At 39.0% G+C, this 25,184-nt stretch overlaps 1 protein-coding gene across 3 annotated transcripts in view; it reads left to right on the top strand.

Annotated features, from left to right (window-relative positions):
• Positions 1-25,184, top strand: part of PARD3B (par-3 family cell polarity regulator beta) — a 977,832-nt gene that overhangs the window by 779,943 nt on the left and 172,705 nt on the right. For all 3 annotated transcript variants that reach the window (XM_037166016.2, XM_037166014.2, XM_037166017.2), the window contains one exon: positions 12,742-12,852. In XM_037166016.2, coding sequence (XP_037021911.2) covers positions 12,742-12,852 — 111 coding nt within the window. The remainder of the gene's footprint in view (positions 1-12,741; positions 12,853-25,184) is intronic.

Here is a 25,184-nt window from a genome sequence, read left to right as displayed (position 1 = left end):
GGCTCCCAAATTCCTTAACTGATTCTCACAAGTTGGTCTTCCAGAGACTGTTCCCACTTGCCTATTTTTTAAAAGATAGAGTATAAGTGATGTGTGTTTTGCTTTACCATATTTTCCGGACCCCCTAGGATCACTTTAAATGTATCTGGTATTTCCCAATTCATTGTTTCCTAGCTCCTCAGTCAGGGAAAGCAAATTAGCTTAAGGATTCCCAGCAGTTAAATTGAGCCGGAGAGGTGCCCAAGACTCTACCCAGCGGATGTGTTTATCTTCTTAGGCAGAAATCTTAGGACATTGTAAGAATTCCCCCTCCCCACACCCTCTCCTCCCCACCACACCCTGCTTTTCACTCCTAAACAGCAAACATCAGCCCATTTGAGATCTGAAGATTCCCTGCTTCAGAATGAAGAGTGGCTGTGGCCACCAATCTGGGAGTCACATCCTGGAGTTAGGGACAGTCCAGAGGAAAGTGGCTGTTTTACGTTTGGTGGGAAGGTTGGCCTCACAGGAAGTAGTGGATACAGATATCAGTGGGGTTAAACATGTTTGTTGTTTTTAGGGCTTGTCTTCATCTTGGAAACACATAAACGTACTGCAAATAAATGTCTAAACAATATGCCAGAAATTAAAATTTTAATTCAAAAAATTACTTGTAGGGCTTCCACTCCTCCATCCAGTTAAACAAGTAAGATTTTTAAGATTGAGTTCTTCCTCGCTTATTAGAAAAATCATCAGCTCAGCTTCTGCTTGGGAACGCAGCCTGTAAAGCAAGTCCTGTCTCCTTTCCCATGCTACGGTGTGGACCTGACAGGGCACAAACACAGTGCCTCCGTTTCGGAAAGTGGGGGGCGTCACAGCGTCCCCCTCCCTGCTGCACAGGCGCAGGCATCGGCCACTGCAATCACACATGCTGTGGAACGCTAAAAATAAAACTGAATATTTTCCTTTCTTAATCAAGGTTGATTTACAACAAACACAAATTTGTTCATTATTCTATCAATAATATTAACATAAAAGCAGGCAGTGCCCTTAGGTACCCACCAAAAGGAGGAAAAACTCTGTAATTGGTGAATTTTCACTGAATTTTTATCAGTGCATTAACTCTCAATACAGTGGGAACCATCTGAGGTAAACAAGTAAAGACCTTTGTGACATACAGTTTAGAGAGAAGCAAGAGCTGAAGTGCACAAAACCATATGAGATTACAATACATGGAAGTTAATTTCTTTGGCATATGCATATGCTAATTTACAACCCAATTTGAATACATCAGCCAACAGAAACCTTTTATGGGTGAATTTCAGAATAAAGTATGGAAATGTAGTCAAAGGTCTTTGAACTTCTCCACCCCTGTGTTTTACTTGAGCTGTTTCAAACTGTGTAATTTACAAAATGCTGAGACAATATCATGGGCAGTTTGCAAGTCAGCTAGTTACAGGGAGAACGAACCCTTATCCAGGTCCAGAAAATATTAGGACTGCGAGGTTTGTGCATTTTCACATCTGACATCATTCCAGAGATTTCCGAGTTGAATGTAAATGGTGAGTTGGATCCTGTAGCCTTTTCCAAATGCACCATTGATATCTAAAGATATTTCCTGATTGGAGAAGGAAAAATACATTCTGTTCCAAACTTTCAGCTTTCCTTGGATTTGTAGTTCACCATTAATTTGGAGTAACAGTGTATGAACTTTTTTCTTGCCCTACTTTTTCAGTCCTCTTAAGCCATTGTTCAGGATTGCTTCTATATAGTATGTGTGCAAAGTAGAAGAAGTGAATGCTAATAGCTGCATAAACTTCTCAATGGGATCTAGGAGGAAAGTTGTAGACATACACTACTCAGCAGAATTAAGACATGATTAAATGAGAGAATAGACTTGGAAAAAGCCAGAAATAGAGCTATACATATTGAGTATTTGGATCATTTGTCAGTGTGCATGGGAATCTATGAAGAATTTGAATGTCGTCATTATGTAGAAAACTCAAGGAAAGAAAGACAAACAGAAAAAAATATTTGCTCAGAATTAAGGAATACCTTACCAAGAATCTTATTAAAATCTTTATTATATGGCAGACAATAGGATGCTGAGGGCTTGTTTTGTTAATTGGATTGAAGAGTTGATTTTTACCTGATAGTTGATGTTGTTAATGCTCAAATTCTATGTACATAAACCATGTGATGTATGATGTCTGTCCAGTAAAGGATAAAGTGAATGAATGAACCATTATTGAATTCTGTTCCTCTATTGGCTGTTTAAAGACTCCCAGCCTAGGCAAAATCACACCATTAATTCAATCTGTTGTTGATAGTTTTCTATCACCCTTTCTGAGGTTCTTTTCCAAAGGTGGAAAAGAACCTTAGAAAGGTACATCCTGTTAGGTAGCTGAGGTGGCTAAGAAAGGACTGGGATTCTAAAGGGTCCAATTAAAGGCTTTTATTCGAGGCGGGGCACTGCCACCGGGCAGGCTGAGTCTAAGCAGATTGCAGCAGCAAGGGAGAGAGTAGGAGGGTTTTTAAGGGTGTGTAGCATACCCCTGGGGAGGGTGGGTCACCTGCTGATCTGCCCCAGGTGTCCAGGGTGTAGGTGTTTGCAAGACAATGTCCTTAGAGCAGAGATGGCTGATTAGGTTTCAGAAAGTCCAGGAAATTTATGGGCCTCGTTCCTGGGAAAAGCTGGAGGGAAAGGGGTGGGCAGTGAGGATTCAACCAGTTTCCAGCAAGAGGCCAGCAGCTATGCCTCAGTAGCTTCTGATAATAGGGAACCTCATAGTCAGGCATTTGACCAGCGACATATACCTTCTTCGTTCCAGCATAAGTGGTAGCTTAGGTCCTCCATACCCCAGTCCAGTCTAACACATTCTACTTCCTTTGATTTCTTAATTTATACCAAGAAATCTTATTTTATGCATAGAAACCATTTCTCGTGCACATGTTGTATTATGTTATCTGATACATTAATTACCTGGGAATGCCTTCACTTCTTCTTCTTTTTTTTTTTTTTTTTACTTGAATAACAGTAAAAAAAGATTTACTTTGTTACTGGCACATAGATAGTAAAACTTCAAATTTAATAGAGTCTGAAGTAGTTTTCATTTGATGTTGTCATTTACTAGGTTTCCATGAATAATTTTGAGGATATTGCAGGAAAACCATGGTCCATAACAGTTTTTTTTCTTTTGCTTTCCTCTTCATATCAATGTTTTTTTAATATATTTTATTAATTATGCCATTACAGTTCTATTTCCTCCCTTCATTCCCCTCCACCCTATACACCCCCTCCGCCACCATTCCCCCCCCCTTTAGTTTATGACCACGTGTCTCAAGTTCTTTAGATTCTGTATTTCCCATACTATTCTTACCCTCCCCCTATCTATTTTCTATCTACTGTCTATCCTACTTATTTTCTGTACCTTCTCCCCCCTATGGTTCTGCTCCTGATCTAGCTGTCCTCTTAGTTTGCTTTTGTTTTGGGTGTGGTTCTTAATAACTGTGAGTTTGCTCTCCTTTCACTGTTCATCATTTTTATCTTCTTTTTCTTAGGTAAGTCCCTTTAACATTTCATATAATAAGGGCTTGGTGATGATGAACTCCTTGAATTGGATCTTACCTGAGAAGCACTTTATCTGTCCTTCCAGTCTAAATGAAAGCTTTGCTGGATAGAGCAATCTTGGGTGTAGGTCTTTGGATTTCATGACTTGGAATACTTCTTTCCAGCCCCTTCTTGCCTGTAAGGTCTCTTTTCAGAAATCTGCTGACAGTCTGATGGGAAGTCCTTTGTAGGTGACTGTCCCCTTATCTCTTGCTGCTTCTAGGATTCTCTCCTTCATTTTAATCTGGGCTAATGTAATTATGATGTGCTTTGGTGTGTTTCTTCTTGGGTCCAACTTCTTTGGGACTCTCTGAGCTTCCTGGATTTCCTGGAAGTCTATTGCCTTTGCCAGATTGGGGAAGTTCTCCTTTACTATTTGTTCAAATAAGTCTTTCACTTGTGGCTCTTCCTCTTCCCCTTCTGGTACCCCTACAATTTGGATGTTGGAGCGTTTAAAGATGTCCTGGAGGTTCCTAAGCCTCTCCTCATTTTTTTGAATTCTTGTTTCTTCATCCTTTTCTGTTTGGTCATTTTTTTCCTCCTTCTGGTCCACTCCTTTGATTTGAGTCCCAGTTTTCTTTCCATTACTATTGGTTTCCTGTGCATTTCCCTTCATCTCAATTAGTTTAGCCTTCATTTGTTCCTCTAATTTGTGACAAAAATCAACCAGTTCTGTGAGCATCCTGATCACCAGTGTTTTGAACTGTGCATCTGAAAGTTTGGCTATTTCTTCATCACTTAGATTTATCGGCTCTGGGGCTTTGAGTTGTTCTTGAGCCATGTTTTCATCTGTTTGTGCCTGTTATGTATGAGGAGTGGAGCCTTAGTTGTTCACCAGGGCGGGGCCACCCAGGTTGCTGGTTTGTGATGCTGTATGTGGGGGCGGGGCCAGAGAGGGACAATAACAGTCCCCTCTGCCGCTTCCAGTCCCTGGGGCCTGCCCCGTCTGTCTCACTGCTAGCTAGTTCACCGGTTTATCTGTACGCGAATGTGTGACCGCAATCAGCCCTCAGTGGGTCTCCTGCCTTGCACCCTCAGTGGGTCTGCCCGCTTCTCCACACCTGGGATCCACCCATGGCTGCTGGCACACCTAGGTCACGTGCCCAGGCCAGTCTGGTGGATCTTTCCTGCCTGACCCCTCTCTGCTGCTGGCTCTGCCCCTCTTACCAGTTTGGCTGAAGGGTTTGTTGTTGTCAGACTTCCATGTAGTTCAATTTTCTGTGGTTTGGCTGCGTTTTTGTTGCTAAAACTTTGTTGTTTTTAAACTTGGTTGTGCAAGAAGGTGCAGTGCTTCCACCTATGCCTCCATCTTGGTGGAAGTCCATCCACTTCTTCTGTATCAACTCTATAAACAAACTAATTTCCTCTCCTAGCTGCTTCTTTTTCTGCCTCTTTTTCTGAATCTACTACTATCTTAAAAATGGCCAATTTCTCCAGAAGTTCTGTATATTTCTATCTTCTTCCCTTATCAAGAATTTTGTTCTCTTAGGCAGGAAAATCTCAGATATTTCACACAGCAACAATTTTACTGATACGTCCCCTAGAGCAAGGGACATAAAGGAAAGAATAAACAAATGGGATTTCATAAAAATAAAAAGCTTCTGCACAGCTAAAGAAAACAGTATTAAAGTAAAAAGAGAACCAACCATATGGGAAAACATAGTTGAGAATGATACTTGGACAAGGGTTTAATCCCCAAAATATATAAAGAACTTACACAACTCCACTCTAGGAAGATAATCAACTTAATTAAAAAATGGGCAAAGGACTTGAACAGACACTTCTCCAAGGAGGACATACAGAGGATCCAGAGACACATGAAAAAATGCTCAATATCACTAGCTGTCAGAGAGATGCAAATTAAAACCACAATGAGATATCACTTCACACTGATCAGAATGGCCATCATAAATAAAGCAACAAACAACAAGTGTTGGAGAAGTTGTGGAGAAAAGGGAATCCTAGTGCACCGTTGGTGGGATTGTAGACTGGTACAACCACTATGGAAAACATTATGGAATTTTCTCAGAAAATTAAAAATGGATTTGCCTTTTGACCTGGCAATTCCACAGCCAGGATATTACCCTAAGAACCCTAAAACACCAATCCACAAGAACCAGGGCACCCCAATGTTCATAGCAGCACCATTTACAATACCCAAGTGTTGGAAGCAACCTAGGGGCCCATCAGTAAATGAGTGGATCAAAAAACTATGGTACATTTACACAATGGAATTCTATGCAGCAGAAAGAAAGAAAGAAGGAGCTTCTACCCTTTGCAACTGTATGGATAGAACTGGAAAGCATTATGCTAAGTGAAATAAGCCAGGTGGTGAAAGACAAATACCACATGACATGATCTCACCTTTAACAGGAACCTAAACAACAAAACAATCAAACAAGCAAAATATAACCAAAGACACTGAAATAGAGAACAGGCTGACAGTGACCAGAGGGGAAAGGGGAGGGAATTTCAGGGGAAAGGGGGAAGGGTTTATAGGAACAAGTACAAAAGACACATGGACAAAAACTAGGGGGGATGGAAATGGGAGGGATGTAGGGAGGGCTGGGTGGGTGGGATGGGATGGGATGGGAGTAAAAGGCAGAAAACTACACTTGAACAACAATTAAGATTAAAAAAAAAAAAGAATTTTGTTCTCCTTCACCAGTGTTCAAGGTAGCATTATTCACAATAGCCACAGATGAATAGATAAACAAATATGGTCTGTACATACAATGGTAGGTCATTCAATGTTTAAAAAGAAGAAGATTCTGCCCTTAACTACATGTCTCAGTTGGTTGGAGCATTGATCCATGCACCGAAAGGTTGCCAGTTTGAAATATTGCCAGGGTATATTACCTAGGTTGTGGGTTCAATCCTGGTCAGGGCACATACCTATATTGTGAACTCAGTCCCTAGTTGGGGCACATGTGGAGGGCAACCAATGAATGTTTCTCACATCAATGTTTCTTTCTCTCTTCTCTCTCTAAAAATCAATGGAAACATGTCCTTGGGTGAGGATTAAAAAAAGAAGGAAATTCTGATACATTCTATAACAAGGATAAAGCTCGAAGACATTATGCTATGTGAAACAAGCCAGACACCAATGGACAAATATATGATTCTGTTTATACGAAGTACCTAGAATAGTCCAATTCAGACAGAAAGTAGAATAGTGACTACCAGGAGCCGGGGAGGGGAAAAGGGGAATTACTGTTTAGTGGGTACAGAATTCCAGTCAGGGGTGATAGGAATATTCTGGAAATGGGTGGCGGGTGATGATTGTTGCACAAAAATGTTAATGTACTTACTGCCACTGAACCATATACTTAAAAACTATTAAAATGGTAAATTTTATGTTTATATTTTATCACACTAAAACAAACAGACAAACTTTATTCTGTTCTCTGTTTCTCCATTCACACTATCATTTTTTCCCCACTTAAGTAAATAAAAGTCCTTCAATATCAGCCAAATTGGAACCTCCTTCTTGAACATTCCACTGTGCCTCCAGCTCCCATCCTACCAGCTATGCTCCTGGCAGTGGTTGTTGAGTGCCTCCAAACTGCCACATCCAATGGACTGTGCCCAGTGCTCACCTCCCCAGACTTCTCGGCAGTATCCTTCCGCCTGTTGACTATGTCTTCCTTCTGCAGCACTCTTCTCTCATACCTTGCACTGTACTCTCTTGATTTCCTTTGTGTCTCTCTGGCTATTCTTTTCCTGTCTCTTTTGTATACCTACCACCCAATCCTACCATCCAGCCCTTAAACAGTACAGTTCCTCAGGACTTTATCCTGGTCCTCAGCCCATTCATTGGAATTTTTTAAAGGTATACTAAAATAATCGTGTTTATTTTTTAATTTAAGTATATTTATTGTTCATGCGATTACAGTTGTCCCAGTATTTCCCCCTTCACCCCCCTCCACCCAGCCCACCCCCCACTCCTTCAGGAAATCCCCACACTGTTGTCCATGTCCATGGGTCATTCACACATGTTCTTTGATGTAATCGTGTTTAAAGTGAACTTCTGATTCCTCTCCCTTGACCCACCACTTCCAAATTACTATTTTCTCTTTTCAGTGGCCACTTCTCTAGACTAAGCCACCATTGTCTTTCCTCCATACCCCTGCAGCAGGCCCCAGCTAGCTGTACTAATTTTACTTACTGATTTTTACTCTAGCAACCAGCATGGTCTATGAAAATGTACATCACACCCTGGCTGCCGTGGCTTACTGGATTGAGCACTGTACTACAAAGCAAAGGGACCCCCTTTAATTCCTGATCAGTGCACATGCCTGGGCTATGGGCCAGGTCCCCGGTGGGGGCACGTGAGAGGCAACCAGACATTGATGTTTCTCTCCCTCTCTTTCTCCCTTCCCTTCCCCTCTCTCTAAACATAAATAGATAAAATCTTTTAAAATAAATAAATAAACAAAATGTATATCACATTGCGTCACTTCCTAAAATGACCTGCTTTCCCCTCTAACAACTCCTAAATTCTCCCAGTTTCCTTAACTCGCTTATCCGTCCCTTGAATTACTAAGAAATGACCTGCTGTCGCTCTTAGAATAAACTCCAAACTTCTCTCAGACCTTCACTCTATGGTCCTTGTCTTCTTTCCAGCTGGATCCCATGTGAGTACCTGCTCTGCTCTTGCTGCTTCAGCCACTTTGACCTTCTGTCAGGGCTTGGAATGCGCCAAGCTTTCCCGCCTCTTGTCCTCTGCCTGGGCTGATTCCTGCACCCACAAGGCTCACCTCCCATCTCTGCGTGTCTGGACCTCTCACCTTTATAGTCTCAGTGTGAATGTCATTTCTTCACTGAACACTTCCCCAACAGACCGATATCCTAGTACTATCTTTCTTAAGCCTGCATAGCACTATTTACAACTTACAATCGCATACATACACACACACACACACACACACACACACACACACACACTTGTTTGGTAACTGACTGCTCTATTATAATGTAAATTCCATGAGGGTCGTGTCTGGTATCAACCTACAGCAAGTGCTATGACACAGAAGAGATGCCTAATAAATATTCTTAAAACAAATGCATGAAGGAGGGAAGAAAAAAGCAAGCAAGCTAGTTTTCCGTGAAGCTGTTTCATATAACCTCTCTATAGAAATGAACAGGGACAGGTGTTTTAAGCAAACTTATAATTCATGAAAATCTAAATTTACATAAAGGGTATGTTGAAAGGTGATTTTTCCACTTTACAAAAAGATCCATCATAAAATTCTTTAAACAGCCTTCCCAGGTACATGGAACATAAGATTTTATTGATTAAAACCATATGGTTGCACAGAATTTTTCAGGAAAAATATCTTTTATATAAAGCAAGGTTGACCTATAAGCAATTTCCTCAAGGCACCTAGCCGAGAATGGCCAGCTCTCAAATTTCCTAGCTAATAGATAATGGGAGGCCTGGAATGCAGTGGATATTTGAAACCCTAGAATGCAAAACAGTAATTCCAGCCATTTAGGGCCCTCGTGATTCTCTGTACCAAAATAGCTAATGGGGAGAGGAGTCAGTGTATCCCAACTTCCGTAAGTCCTCTTTCTGTGTGTCAGTGAGAGTGAGGATGGCTGTGAACTGACCCCCTAAGAGGCTGCTGTGAAAAGCAGAACACAGCTTGTAGAATCTACCACTGGTAGTTAAGTTATCTGATTGCAAAACTGGAATAAAAAAAATCAGTGTGTGAATAAATAAAATGCGGTTAACTTCTCCGGGTCTTAATTTCCTCATCTGAACAATATGGGAGTTCTTTTGAAGATTTTGTTTTGCAATTTTGTTCTTGTGACTGTTCTCCCTATATAATAAAATAAATTTCTCAGCCATTGCTGCCCTTCCTTTTGGAAGCTTGAGTAAATGGTTGTGAACTTTGAATCAAAACATTTATGATATTTGTAGAATTGGTTAATTTGACTATTATTGATGATTCTTGCTAAGAAGAAATAATGCTTTGCAGTATTTACTTCACTAACCTTTTCTGTATCAAACATGTTTCACTATGATGGGAGTATAGTAAGCTATTCTTGAACTGTAATACAAAAGAAATATTTTAGCTGCAGGAAGGGAAAATACTTTATTGGTTGTAGAATAAAGATCAAAGTAGACTAGGGCATAAGTTAGTTTCACCCTTCAAAAATGACTAGTCTCAGAAAATCTAAAACTCCAAATTTAGAGGATATTTGAGAGATGGAAAAAACCAAGCCTAATATCTATAGAGTTTTTGACAATATTTTTGCCCTTATCAATTTTCTGAAGCATTATTCTACCCTCACTTCCTACAACTTTTTTTGGACCAAATATTACTGTATTTGATGATATTTTTAGGGTACTAAGGTATTAACTTGTTGCATAAAGAATTTTAGAGTAGTAGTGTTGATTCCTAAGACTCTTCTGCATGGGTTTGAAAAACTAAAGAATATATTCATAGAAACACACGTTATTTAGATAGCTCCTGTTGTGTGGCTTAAAGAGAAATCTTAAACATACCAACAAATCTCAATTATATTTGAAGGTTAATGTTCTTATATTTTGTCTGTATTTTTCTCTCTTCCTATTTATGTCTATAAATGATATTAGGTCATTTCTGCATTGAGAAAGATTAGATTCAGAAAGGGAGGCAGGAAAAAAGAGAGAGAGAGAGAAGAAGATGAGGATAATGTAGTTAAAGCTGATGCTTGATCAGCCGAGACCCCCAAACTAGACTGGATACAGGGGAAAAATGCACTGGAAGCAGAGGCTGATGGAGCGTTGGCAATGGGGAGAGAGAACATTCATGAAAGAGATTTGTTCATTGGAATTATAAATTTAAAAAATATGCGGTAGAGTCCAGCCTGGGAGAGGCTTTTGAAGAAAGCAGGAAGCCGTCTGTGTTCTAGTAGCAGGACTGGGGACATTAGCGATGATGTCTCCCATGTGTGATACTTACAGCTGCCACTTGACTAACAGCTACTGCTTTGGGTTGAAACACAATCTGGAAAAGAAAACAAATACGAATCCATTTTTATGAAATACAAAACGAGACACGAGTTTCTTACAAGGTCCCCTGGTGAGGAGATTCTGACTCACTGCGTATTTGTCAGGATGTTGGGGGACAGAGATGGGAGTTAAGGGGGGTATTGGCAGTCATCCTGAGAATATGGCATTTGAAAAATGTCCTTAAGGTTAGAGTGACTTTCTTCCCTGGCTTCAGCAAAGCATCCAGTCATTTTCTCTTTTGATAATGTGTGTTGATACCAAGACTGTGGGAGATTGCTTCTGAAGAAAATATCTGTTGGGAAAAAATGCCTGTCATTTAAGAATGTGTCCTGCTAATAATTTAATAGCTTTTTTAAACTTCAAATGTGCAATTATATTTTCCTAAAAACACTAAGGAAGTGCACTGTTTTTTTAAAGAAAAACCTAGTACACTCTTGGCTGTAGATAGGAAGGTAAATTGGTACAGTCACTTTCAGATACATTTGGCTATATCTGAAAACAATTGGTACAGTCACTTTCACAGTCAATCACAGTCAATTGGTACCAATGTAACAATTGGTACAGTCACTTTCAGATATACTTGGCTGCATCTGAAAACAGTATGGAGGTTCCTCAAGAAAGTAAAACTAGAAGTAGCACGTGATTCAGCAATCCAGGGTCCGGTATGTTTTGAGTGTATAGCCAGAGGAATTGGATCAGGACCTTGCCGCAGTGTCTGCACTTCCACGTTCATTGCAGCAGTGGTCTCAATAGCCAGGATATGGTGACAGCCTAAGCGTCCATCACCAGACAAATGGATAAAGAAGATGTGGTATACAGAGGGCAGGGCAAAAGTAGGTTTACAGTTGTGGGTACCCAAAACACAGCGCTTGTGCTTGTATTACTATTTGTTAATGATTGTCTTGTTTTCTAAACGAACAACTGGGAACCCACTTTTGCCGCACCCTGCATATGCAATGGAATATTATTCAGCCATGAGAAAGAAGGACATCTGTGGTTTGCAACAACTTGGTTAGACGTTGAGAGCATTATGCTAAGTATAAAATAATTCAGACAAAGAGGACAAATACTATATGGCATGACTTATATGTGGAATCTAAACAAGACAAACTCAGAGAAACAGCACAGAGTGGTGGTTACCACGGGTTAGGTGTTGGGGGAATATAAACATGTTGGTCAGAGAGCATAACTTCTACCTGTAAGATTAATACACTTGGAGAGCTAATGTACAGTATGGTGGTTATAGCTAATAAGAAAGTATAGTGTACTTGAATCTGGTAAAAGAGTAGATCTTAAATCACCACAAAGTAGAAGAGGTAAATTATATACTTCAGTGGAGTTGGTAGCTAATGTTATGGTGGTGATCATTTTGCAACTTGCAAATTATAAAATCAACATGTTGTATACCTTATTTTACACAAAGTTATGTGTCCATTGTGTCTCAATAAAAGTAGGGGGGGAAATAGGACATTGTAATTGCTGCTGCGCCCAGTTAACAAATACGCTGGGCACCGAGGAGTGCCAGAGCACACCAGCCCTGGACGAACTTAGGAGGCCTGTGGCCACAGAAGGGACTGCCTGTGCTGTGAGAGAAAGAGGGCAGCCCAAGTTCTAACCCCAGCCCTGTCCTGATCCTGTGGGGTGGTCTTGGTCAAGGCCCGGGGCCTCTCAGAGCTTCCGGTTCTTCATCTGTAAAACGACAGTATTGAAGTAGGTATTTGGTAAGGTCACTTGCGGCACCATCATGATATGATCCTGTGAGTTTAACCTTAAATGTCCAAACCACTCGGGGTCCTGGAGGCCTGTTTAAGAGGTCGATCTGTTTTTACTTATATACTAATGATAACCTTTCAGTTCTTCAATCTCTGCTGAATTAATGGTTTGACATTTTTACTCGTTAGCCACATGATTTTGTGCTCGCTGTACAATCAGTATCTGAGTGGGAGAAGGAGAGTAGAAGAAAGAGAATTCAGTAACTATTCTTTTTCTGCTTTCAGTATCTTATTTTGCTTCCATTTTATGCAACATGATCTTGTATGACTTAGAGTAAAATTATGATTTAATGAGTTCATCTCATAAATATCTTAAATTTACCGCAAGAAGAACATGATCATTGTTAACAGTCATCTTCCCCTTCGCGTTCCACTAGATTTGGAAAAAAGAAAGATGACAAGGCTGGCAAGGCTGACCCCAAAGGCCCTCTGAAGCACAGCGGTCTGAGGGAAGAGGAGCTGGAAAGAATGAAGGCGGAACGGGAAAGGTGAGCAGAAGCGCCGCGCCCCTGCTCCAGCCGAGCCCCTGGCCTGGATTTAACGTGGTTATTGCAGCAATCAGCTGGGGAAATTTTCTTTTAAGAGGCATAGAGGTCGACCGATACAAAGGAAAAGGCACCTGATAGGAAAGGAGACTGCCTATCTTGGGGGGGGATAATTATATTTTTTGAGAAAAAAATTAACTTCATGTTTTTATTATATCATTATTTATAATTTCATATTATGCTACCCCTGGTTTTGACTATATCAGTGCATATTTTCCCTATGGTTTAAACAACCAGCTTTTTAAAAATAAAGATCATTTTGATGCCGTTGTTTAGGACTATCATATTTCCGTAGTCTGTTTCTAATTTTTGTCAAACTGTTGTTTGCCTTCTTAATTTTATTCTGCTAAATCCATTTGGGTAGTGCAATTTGAGAAGTCCATGGCCTTCATTTTTTAAAAGCCAGTGTCTTTTATTAGGCTATCAGCAAGTTGCAAAGTATGTTGCCCATCTGTTAAAGGGCCGGTTCCATTTACTGAAATAATGACAGTTCATAAGGGCTGAATTCTCCTGTTGGAGGAGCTTAACATTCCCATTTGGGCAAGAGGTCCTTCACATAACTGTGATGTTACTTCTGGCACTTCTCCCAAGTAGATGTGTAAATATCTGATTTTGAAACATGTAGTTGAATATTCATATTTCTCCTGAAAATTCTTTACCTTTAAAACTAAATGAAGCTTAGAGAAAAACTGAGATTTGACAAAACTAGCATATAATTTTAAGTCTTCAGTTTTGACTTCATCATGTATCAAGTCAGATTTGTCCAATTTCTCACTTGCTTTTCATTCAGTAACAACAACTCTTTTCTTTTTAAAGAGTCTCTCAGACTTATTTTAATACTCCAGTATGCGTGCTAGTAAAATCATACCTATTCATTGTTTTCTAGCACAGAGCAAGCTAAGAGTATCTACTGTTAAACTTTGACCCTTATCTTGTAGAATATTCTCATTGGTTGACTTTATCAATAGCAAGAGAAAAAAAACCTAGTTAGTCCTTTCTCATTTTGAAGAGGTTGATGAGCTCCATCACAGGGTCAGTGGAGCAGTTAAAAGGAAATCAAGTGCTTTCCATTGTTGTTGACTATTCACCTGACAGAGCTGCCCAAGAACAAGAGAGATGAACTCTCCATTGTAGCCCAAGCTGCGGTGATCCTGGAATGTAAAATGTAACTCAGGCTAAGGTTTTAATGCACATATTGGCAGAGACATCTGTGTGGTGAGCCCACATCACAGGTCATTGCTGCTCCCTTGGCTTTACTTACTGAGGCTCCACGTCCTATGCCTCATCTTCAGCAAACTGAGCTGTTTGCTAGAATGCAGACTTCATATTCTTTGCAGCGCGATACTTGCTTGGGACTGGAGTGGGAAATGGGGGGCAGCGGTTACTGTGAGTAGCCAGAGAACTGTGTGCCAGCTAGAAAATTGATAACCCATAAAATAAGGTGGGTTGTCTTTAAGCAAGAGTTCATTTCCTTTCTGGTTTTGCCTTTAGGAAGCAGGTGCCTGAGGGAGTTTTGTTCTTAAAGTAAGGCTGTAAATTCGCCTCAGCTGGCTATATGGGCTTCAGGTCCAATTTTTTAAAAATACGTCTGGTCAAAACATTGTAAGAACTGTGCTATTAGCCTCCATTTAGGCTACATCCCACACGTGAATGCATAAAACACATCTGATAGGGGTTTCCTAGAGACAACATTGTCTCAATCATATGTGAGGGGAAGAAGTTGGAGGAGTTGATTTTATGGTTGTGTGCGATAGAATTAATGACCAGGGGCATTTCAACAGCTCATAGTGGGTGGAGGAGGAGGCTGAACATTTGGCATTGTTCCCAACCCTGGGGTCCCATTTCTTAGCTCTCCATCATCCATAGGAAACCAGTTCACAACTCTTAAAGAACTCAACGAGTGCATCACTCTTCGTGGCGTGGCTATGGAAAAAAATAAGAAATAGTGTATAAAAGTCCATAAAATGGTCCTTTTTTTTCTAAAACAGTTGGAATTTATTAACTTAAGATGATTCAAGCCATCCCATTGCTCGCTGGTTTTGTATTATCTTAGGCTTCACAGTTTTTTGTTAACATATCTCTTTTACGAAGGATTTAAAGCACTTGAAAAAATGTATACCATATAGGGCTGAAGGCAGCTTGTACCAGCTTGTGAGAGATCATTGTTGAGCTTTTCAGAATTCTGAGAGCTAGTTGGTAAACCATTGAACTTGGCTATGGCGAGAGTCTCTACTGCTCCTCAGAAATTGGCAACCACAGTGAGCTGGGTTTGCTTTTCCAAAGCGCCAGTTTGCACCACCGAGGGACTATAGCAACTCTATTTCGTGCATAACCAGGAAGAAATTATCAAAAATAGAGGCAAAAAAGTACTCACCCAAAGCAAACCACAGCCTTCCTATAGCTTTGTTTCTCAAAGTGTGATTCAAGGACCACCTGCATCAGAATAAATCACCTGGGGCACTTACTAGAAATGAAGATTCTTGAATCCCACGCCAGACTTGCAGGATGAGACTCTTGGGAGTTGAAACCCAGGAATCCGTGTTTAATAGGTAAGCCCAGTGCAATTCTTCAGCATCCTAACGTCAGAGAACCACTGTCTTGGAGGGACAGGAATTGGCTGGAACATTAGATTACACTATTGTTATTCTATGAAAAATGATATACAGGTTTTTTCCCCAGAGGACTGAATAGCCCAGTCTAAAAATATCATCATCTTTTAGAAGGCCTCTTGGGAGTGTCCTGTCTTACTGGCACACTGTTTTGCACACACAGGAGCATCCCTTGCCCATGCTCCCACCTGAGGGAGTATGGGTCACTTTCCCCCAGCACTTCCCATGCACAAAAAACTTAGAAAAACAGTAAGTTCATTAAGAAAATTTAGGAAACATAGAAAAGTATAAAGAGGATCATTAAAATCATGCATAATTCCATCATCATTTTATAACCACAATTAACACTTTGTGGCCTTTTTACTATGTATATATTTCCCTTGACAACTTGCTATCCACACGGCATGTACTCATCTAGTATCTTACTTTTTTCACAGTATTTCCCCATGTGACTGATGTTTTGAAAACACATCATTTTGATGACTGCCTAATATTCTATGAGATCAGTATACCATAACTTATGTACCTTTTATCGTCAAACATATAGTCTGCTTCCATTTTTTTTACTGTTCCAAGTATTAATACCTAGATGAGCACCCAGGTACAAAAATCCTTATAGATGAACTTTTAAATCATATAATTCCTGTTTGAAGGCTCAATTTCCTTGTAAGTCTTTCACGTCAGGGTTAATCTAACTTTGATTTAAAATTTTAGAATGATATCATACCTCTCCACTTCTCCCATTATTTTTATTATGATGTCCATATTTCATTTTTTATTTATCCATATATCTAATATATGATATGGAACCACTTGGCACTACATGTGAATAACTTATTCATAACTATAGCTATGACAAAGTCATAACAGGTGGATTGAGTTACTAGATTAGATTGGAGGAATGCAGAGTCCAGAATGCTGTTTCTCAGTGGAGGCGTGGGGGGTGCAATTTTGTCTCCCATGGAGCATTTGGCCATATCTGGAAACATTTTTTATTGTCACAATTTGGGGGCAGAGGAGGTGGAGAAGGGAGTCGCTACCACCATGTACTAGGCAAGGATCAGGGGTATGGCTAAGCATCCTACTATGCATAGGCAGCCCCTCCCCCACCAGTGACTTGTCCCACTCACTCATTTACACTCAGTGTAGTGGTTGAAAACCCCTGTGCAAATCTCTGGACTTCACAAAGAGTGAGCGTACTCTCTTGGATATTAGAATTGATTGTCTCATGAGGTCCTGTGAATAACACAGAGAAATATACACCAGATGACATAACCCTAGGCAGGGGTGTCCAGCCGTCTCTGGGCTACACTGGAAGAATTGTCTTGGGTCACACATTAAATACATCGAGACATGTAGTCACAAAAAAATCTCATAATGTTTAAAGTAAATTTACGATTTTGTGTTGGGCCACATTCATAGCTACCTTGGGATGCATGCAGCTCATGGGCCACGGGTTGGACACCCCTTCAAGGAATTGTTAGCTGTTTAAACTGTACCCCAAGATTGCTAATAAAAATTCCATCAGAATAAGTTTGCAAGAAAAAAAGTTCTCCCAAAATTTATTTTTAACCTTGGCCTGCTGAAATTGGCATCAAATGATGGTGACTGTTGATCGCATTTGAATGCCAAGATGCTGCAGGGGTTGATAATGTGTCTGATGACAGAAGCATCTGGAATGATGCATTGAGTCAAACATGAAGGAACTTAATAGGAATATATGTAAAGCCTTGCGTTTAGGTCCAGGAATGAATGGTACAAACACAGGATGTGGAAGGTTTGACTCTAATACCAAATATATGAGAAATTTGCCTAAGTTGAAAGTGGGTTTAGTGTGAGTCAGCGTGAGCATACAATGGCCAAAACCCTTAATCTAGGCCTAGGCTACATGATGGGAGTTCATGTACAAAGTGAAGGAGGAAACAATAATTCCAATTTGATACAGTTTAGGTAATACCTGGAATATCTTATGCCTCCCTCACACACAGAGAATGGCAGTGCTGAATCCTAGGCCTTTAAGACATTGAAGGACCTGGGAACGCATAGTCTGCTTAGTTACCTGGTGTCACATGATTGAGGAACTTGCCCATAGGAGAGGAATTAGACATATTTTATACCACCCATTCTCTCTCTCTCTCTTTTTCTTTCTCTGTGTGTCTCTTCTTATTCATTCATTCATCCACTTATTTTCTTGAAGACACTAATGGAGAATTATTTTAAGAGAGGTAGCCTTCAGCTCAGGAGAAGGGAAAAAATCTTGACAATTACAGTGGCTCATGAGGCAGTTACTTGTTGCCACTGGAAATGTCTAATAAAGAGCTGAATTAGTGCATTGGGGAAGTATTGGACTAGATCAGAGTTTCATAAGCTTCAGTCATTGATATATTGCCTCCATTGCCTTATTTATATTTATATATATGCAAATAAATAAAATATATGTAAATGAAAAATTATGGAAGTTAAGGTAATCAAATACATTAAGCCACATACCATCGAAAATCATCTTGCATATCATTGATGCTGCATTTGTCCTTCAGTTATCTCTATGGTCTTTCCCAGATCTTAGGGTTTGAGAAATATGTAAATAGCTAAGTATAGAAGCATTTACTTTGAATTTCCTAGAGCAGCCTTTCTTGAACTTCATTGATCCATGTGGTAGCATATGCACTATTCTTATCTGAGTGGAGAGCCTGAGCTTCAGGCTCAACTTGTACATTAGGGTCTCCTTCATCTCATGTCCGATTTCCTGAGCTGATTGTGTGCCCCCTCCTGAAACAAGTCAAACAGTCCATCACAGGGAAGCCTTGTTTTAAATAAACTCATTTTTTCCATGCTTCAGTGAGATTGGCCATAATAAAACATTAGTTCCAAATGCCTGTGTCCATGGCTGGAAAGATGAATTCAATATTGTATTCAAAGATTATTTCTTATAGAATTTTTATCAAGCTCAATTCAATGGTCATTTTCTAAACATTCAGATTATGTAAATTAGTGAATTGATCAGAAAGCAAGAGATAATCATAGCTAGTTGGTAAACATATTTTTTTTTAATTCTGAGATTTGAACTTAAATTTGTAACCTTCTGCAAAGTGTGAAATTCTCCAGATTCTTGGACCTATAAAGTACCTAACTACCTGCATGTTGTACTTGTATTTTTAATACCTTCTCGGTAGTCAGGTGGAGATCAGGTAAAGAGAAATATGTTCCCCTTATTTATTTAGGATTATTGCAGTGAGGGGGAAAAAATCTCCTTTGACACCAAAGGCTGCCTTCCATTAAAGCCCCAAAGTACCGAAATAAAATTTCACCAAATGAAACGTCTTACTAATATGGGGAGGGGAGTTTAATAACATGAGTTTGCCCTCCAACATTTTCTCTTACTCTTATACCATGGTCAGAGTTTATTTTGCAGGGGAGCTCATTCAATGCATTAGTGAAACACTGTTTTTGTAGGTCTTATTAGAATCTTAGGAGGGTAAATGAAGAGGTGAGGGGGAAAGAGGTGACCTCTCCAGTTCCAGGATTGAGAAGTATGAAAACATATGGCTCTCGTTTTCAACAACTGGCCCGAATGAAACGTCTAAGCGAAAGTGAAGCTCAGATTTAGGAAAGTTAATCTGCTTCAGTGTCTGAATTCAAGGTTCTAAGTTTTCTGGCCTTTTAGGAAGCTTTCCAAGAACTGCAGAGGCTTCTCTCTGGCCTTATCAGCTGAGCTGCTTGTGGCCCGTTCCCTTAGTTTAAATCAATAACATGTGTTTTTGATATTTGGCAAACTGAGATTTAATTATGCAGCTGCAAGTTCCCCACATAAACGAAATGCATCTTAGAGAAATAAAAACATTCAGAAACCATTTATAGTTTGAGAATACAAGTGGGTGAAAATCTATTCCCAGCCTCTCAGCATTTTATTTAATTTTGGGAAATTTTTATGTTACTGGAAATTGAAATGAAAACCAGAATAAGGCTAGAGTTTAGCCAACATTTGTTCCTGCTGAAAAATGAGGATGCTTGTTGTATTCTAAGAAAGGAAATGAAAGTATTATATTCTGAATTAATATTTTAGTTATAACCTACATAAGTTATTACCTTCCTAAATACATAGAGCAACAAATGAATTGATAGGATTTTTGCATTGTTGTATCCTTAAAAAAGTGCTTATTTTATTAAAGAAACCAGAAGGTTGATTTCTTTAATATGCCAAGAGACTCTCTATAATTAATTATTTACTGAACTTAAACTTTGGCAGTATTCAAACTGTTGAAAACACCCATGTTTTGGCATGATTACATTCAAATGATTAATTCCGCATGGTTTCACTCCTCACTGCATATCCCTGTCTTCTGCAGCAGAATTTGCTAGGTCCTGTGGTGTGGGCAAAATAAAATGTTGGAAGTCTTCCCAGTTATAATAGTCCCAATTTATTATTACCACTGAACCCTGATCAGATCATGGACTGGATTAGATCCCAGTTTTTCAAAATGCCCCAATTTATGGCTCCCTTAGAATTCTGATAAAAATGTGTATTTGAATAAGGCTTTGGTTGGCTAAATGAGATGCAGTTAATTACTTTTAGATTCTTATTAGATCACCACTGCACAGAAGTTATGAAAAATGTTACTACACGATGTGTCTCAGGACAAGGTCATGTTCTCATTTTATGCTGGCAGAAAAGATCTATCAGATTTGGGGTTTTCGTAGTGCTAACCATCTCCGTGAATGAAAGAGACTTGCCACATCCCAGGAATGACCTCTGGTGCTTGTGTTGCAGTAACGATGGCCTCTTTCCTAGAAAAAGAATTGGGAGTGGGGGGGGGGGGAGAGAGAGAAGAACACGCAAACACCCACAGCATAGTGGCCACACCCCACCACCCCTCCTTCAAGTAAATCTTTCAAGATTTACTTCTAACTTAGAAGGATGAGGGGGTGAGACACAGGGGGATGCTGGTGACTTTGATATCTGTACATTCATTTGATAATCATAATACCTATCTTCTCAGAAATGCTTGTGGTGACCAAAAATTTTGGCCCATTACTGTATTCCTCTAGACAAGAGATGGGACACCTACATCCCGATGCCATGCCAGCATATTTTATGAGCCAGCGTCCTTTCACGGAGCCCGAATCAATGCTGGAAGTGCTGTATTAGCAACTACTTGTCAACTGAGCTGGATTAATACATAAAATGAATCACTTGACTGGCATGCTTTCCAATAGTCGTTTAGACAAACTTCTAAGATTAAAGTACACCAGCTCTTTAAAAAGTGTTTTAAGAGGATACTTGTATATTCAAATACCCTGGAGTGACATATTATATTATTGTATTCAATTATAGTATAGTTGAAATATATTTGAAAAAGAAATTATATTAATCTACTTTAAGTGATCCCACAGAAATATATAGAATACTTGATTTGATTTTTATTTTAAAACCACTAAGAAAGAAGTTCTAAATTTTGTTTATCTGGACATATTCTTTTAATAAATACATACAAATGTATTCAACATAATCAGTAAATGTTGGTTATGCACTGAACTTGATGCCAGTGAGAGATACAGATGCATCCGCAGTGATGGAGTTTACCTACAGCAGTGGCAGAATTCGTAAGAGCATTTTCCCTGGGACCTTTGGGTAACTGTCACCGAGTGGAAAGCCACTTGGTGACTAGAATTTACAAATGAGAGTCCACTACTCATTTTATCAACTCTTTTCATGCCTTTGGATAAACCACTTTTGAGAATGTATTCTTAAAGTCCCTCTTTTTGTTACCATGAAATGAAATGGTAATAATATTTGAAGGACTCAGTTTTGTACATTTTGCTTGGATAAAGTGATTTTTAACAGCTAAGTTTCTTTGAAGAAAAAAAGTAATAAGTAAAAGTTAAGTGAATCCAGAATATTTACTGTGGACTAGTTTGAAGCTAGGCAGTGTAAAAATAACTTACTTTGTCAAAAGTGTTCTGAAAAATGTGGAAAAATCAAACTTTTACAAGTCAAATGGTATTTTCTAGAATTTCTAAAGTACACACGTCACCATTATTCAGATGTATGTTATGTTGTGTCCTGCTTTGGAAAGCCCCCAAAACAACACATCAGGTTAAAGTGCTTTGGGCTGTGGCATAAATGTCTGCTTTTTCAAGAGGGCACTTAAAAGAGCCTTCATTTAAGGAAAAGAAATAGAACAATTGGCTTTTTAAGAAGTATTTATGCTCTTGGCGTGAACCTAAAATAAATAATAATTTATAAAATCATGATTTCCTGAAGTAGAGATTGCTAAATATAATGGGTTGGTAAAGGAATCAGCAAATAATAACTTTTGATCAGCCATTCCACTCAAAACTATGAGTGGCTTTGGATTGCCTACTGTATACAGTTCAAACGTCTTGAACTGATAGTACCTGGCGATAGCCTAGCTTTCCAATTGTAGTTTTTACTTCTGTCCCAGATGACCTGTACACACCCCCGCCATTCTGAAATGCTCACTTTTTTGAGATCACCATAGCCCATTCCTGTCTCTGTGCCATTGGTAATACCATTTCCCTTGCCTAGAAACTCTCCTTCCACGTGAGTTGGTCTAACTCAATGGGAATTCAAAAGACTTCACTTCTTCCATTATACCTTCGCAAACCACCTAAATTGGAAGAGTATTCTCTCACTGTATCACCTAGGTCAAGTTACTTAACTTCCCTGTCTTCCATTTGTTTAACTGCAAAACGAGTCTGTAGCCGTTGGAGCACTGTGATGTGGTGGTGAGGGTCCAATGAGATACGGATGTGCAGCGTTCAGAGTAGTGCCAGGCACAGAGATGCTCAGTAAGTGGTGCACTTACCATTTTTCTCAGGGACAGTGTTTACTCGGAAGAAGACAAGCATTAAAATCAAGTAGCATTGCATCCCAAGCCTGACTCTTCTCTGCTTTGGCTGTGCAGTTGTGCATGTTTTGCTGAAAACTTCAGAGCCTCAGCTTGCTCATTTGGAAAATTTTTTCATAAAGGAGAAATAATATCTAGCCTTCAGAGTTCCCATGAAATTTACATAAGATGAAATAATTAAAGCATCTAGAGCAGGTCCTGGCATGTGGTAGATACACATTATTGTTGTTATTTTGCTTCATTGAATTGTAGATGGTTGTGATTACAAACATGCCTTCTCTCTCTTATGATCTTGTAATTTCCTCGAAGCAAGGACTACATTATACTCACTTTTCTATTTCTCCCAGCATCTAATACATTACATTTCACAGAGTAGGCACTCAAGAAGCAGTTTTTGAGTTATGGGTGAATGAATGAATGAATGAGCAAATATAAAACTGCACAATTTTAACTTTATATTTCAAGTGAGTAATCACTGGAATGGAACCAAGAGGCAGAATAGGCAAAATCAATGGATGACAGAGCTACAGAGTTTAGAAAAATAAAATGGTCCCTTGAGCTATGAAGTGGTGTCAAGAAGCATGAGGTCATTTGTAACCAGCAGAAGAACAGTGGAAATGGATCCTTGGTGCATAGTGGCCAGCCCATCAGGACTCTCAACACCTATTCTCCTGTCACTGAACCAGATCCTGACAGGCCAGACCCTAAAGTGAATGAAATGGAAATGGTATGGTCCTGGAGAGTTGTTAATTTTTTTAATTGGTTTTTTGCCCTCATCCTCTTCCACTGGCTTAAATTTAACCAGTTGAAATTATTTTTAAGTACTGTACCCTTCATTTCATCCTCTAGAAATAAAAGATTTGCTTTTATAGAGAAAACTGAATTTGATTATGTAGATGAGACACGCTGCCCTTGGCTTATTCTCTGTCAAAGGAGAATCTTTTCTGTATTTCACATGGAGCCCATTCAGTCAGAATTCATGGTGCAGATTACCGTATTTTGCCAGGTATACCGCACACCCACATTTTTGGCCCAAACTTTCAAGGAAAGAAAACAACTTTTGTTTTCCTTTTTAATTAAATTGTTTATTTATATTTAGATACTTGGTTTTTGTGCTGTAAAGGAATTTTAGCCTTTTTAAAACATATTATGGTCCAGAAAATTTTACATAACGAGTAATTACAAAACACAAGAACAGATACAAGGCATTTCAGGTACTATGCATGTATAATGCACGTCTTTATTTTTCCCTCAAAAATTTGGGCAAAAAAGTGTGCATTATACATGGCAAAATATGGTATATTTCAGGGGTGCCGGCATAAAAAAACTTCAGTGGAAAGGAGGGATTATGAAAAATGGTAACAGCCACCCGTGATACCCCAGATGCCGTGGAGCCCCTCTCTCCTGGAGGCAACGTCACTACAATTCTAGTCCATGTTTAGGACTAGTTACCATTACATTACTGCGTTACCATTACATTACTGTCTGTATCTTATGATTTCTTATTTTATACTCTCCTGCAATTTCATGTCTTTTCTTCTTGTCTAGATCCTAGTTCTCTTGAGGCATAGATTATAACTACTACTTATTTCATTTCCTTACATCTCCTTTGCAAGAAGATATATAGTAAAGTCCTGGTTGACCTAAAAGTATAAAATAATATCAGGTTTAAAATAAGTTTTGGATGTAACTTTTAAAATTTGAGAAACTCCTAAAAATCAGTGGGAAAATAATGAATAACTATGTATTAAAATAGATTACCTAAACTGACAGCTGTCAGAGGAGGGGCAGTTGGGGACTTGGTGAAAAAAGGTGAAGAAAATAAGCAAAAAAATAAACTCATAGGCACAGACAACAGCGTGGTGATTGCCAGAGGGAAAGAACAGAGCACAGGGGAGGTAGGAGAGAGTTAGAGAGGGAAATGGTGCTGGAAGGAGACTTAACTTGGACTGGTGAACACATACCACAATATACAGATGATTTGTTAGAAAATTTTACACCTGAAATTTTTATCATTTTATTGACAAATGTCACCCCGATAAATTCAACAAATTTAAAAAGTAAAATAAAACAGATTACCTAAAATCTTCTATATTTTTGAAAGTGTAGTGTTCTGCTTAAAAAATCCTCTTATTATAATAGTAAGCACCAGTTTTAAAAAATAAAAATACAAATGGCTACATAAGGAATTGCTCAGACAAATCTGTTTAAAATAATAGCAAACTCCATTATTGACATTATCAACAGCTAATTACAAATTCTGTCCATGAAACCCTAAAAGATGGCACATTTCCAATTCAGATGGCACTGAGGACACAGAGATCATTGATATTTGTTTAATAATCCTAAAATGTTTCACAGTTTCTAAGAGAAGCTGTGATAGCCAAAGAAAGTTTCAAGTGCTAAATATATATGTGTATATATATTTAAGGCATTTAAAGATACCTTCAGACCAAACAATGTGTCCACAGAAAAGTATAAGGTTTGAGCTGAATGAGAATCAAAGGACATTTTAGTAGATTGACTTTGTTGAAGAAAAAAATCAGAGTCAAGAAAATACATAGTGTAACTCATATGTTTTTTAAATCTGGTTGTAGTAGATGTAATAAGAAAGTCATGAGAGGGCTATTTACTGGTTGAACTTTGAAATTTCAGAGCTGTGTTTTGTAATGGTCACATAAACAAATGCATATTGAAAAAAATTATGCAAAGACCATTAAATATTCCACTTTGGAAAAACAAGATCATAGCTTTAACAAAATGCTTTTGTATTATAGTTGGCCGGCTTTTGACATTA

This window comes from Artibeus jamaicensis, unplaced genomic scaffold, assembly GCF_021234435.1.
Source record: "Artibeus jamaicensis isolate MK-2021 breed Jamaican fruit bat unplaced genomic scaffold, CSHL_Jam_final contig_1015, whole genome shotgun sequence".
Lineage (NCBI taxonomy): Eukaryota > Metazoa > Chordata > Mammalia > Chiroptera > Phyllostomidae > Artibeus > Artibeus jamaicensis.
The sequence above is the reverse complement of the archived record's forward strand: the minus strand, read 5'-3'. Positions and strand labels throughout refer to the sequence as shown.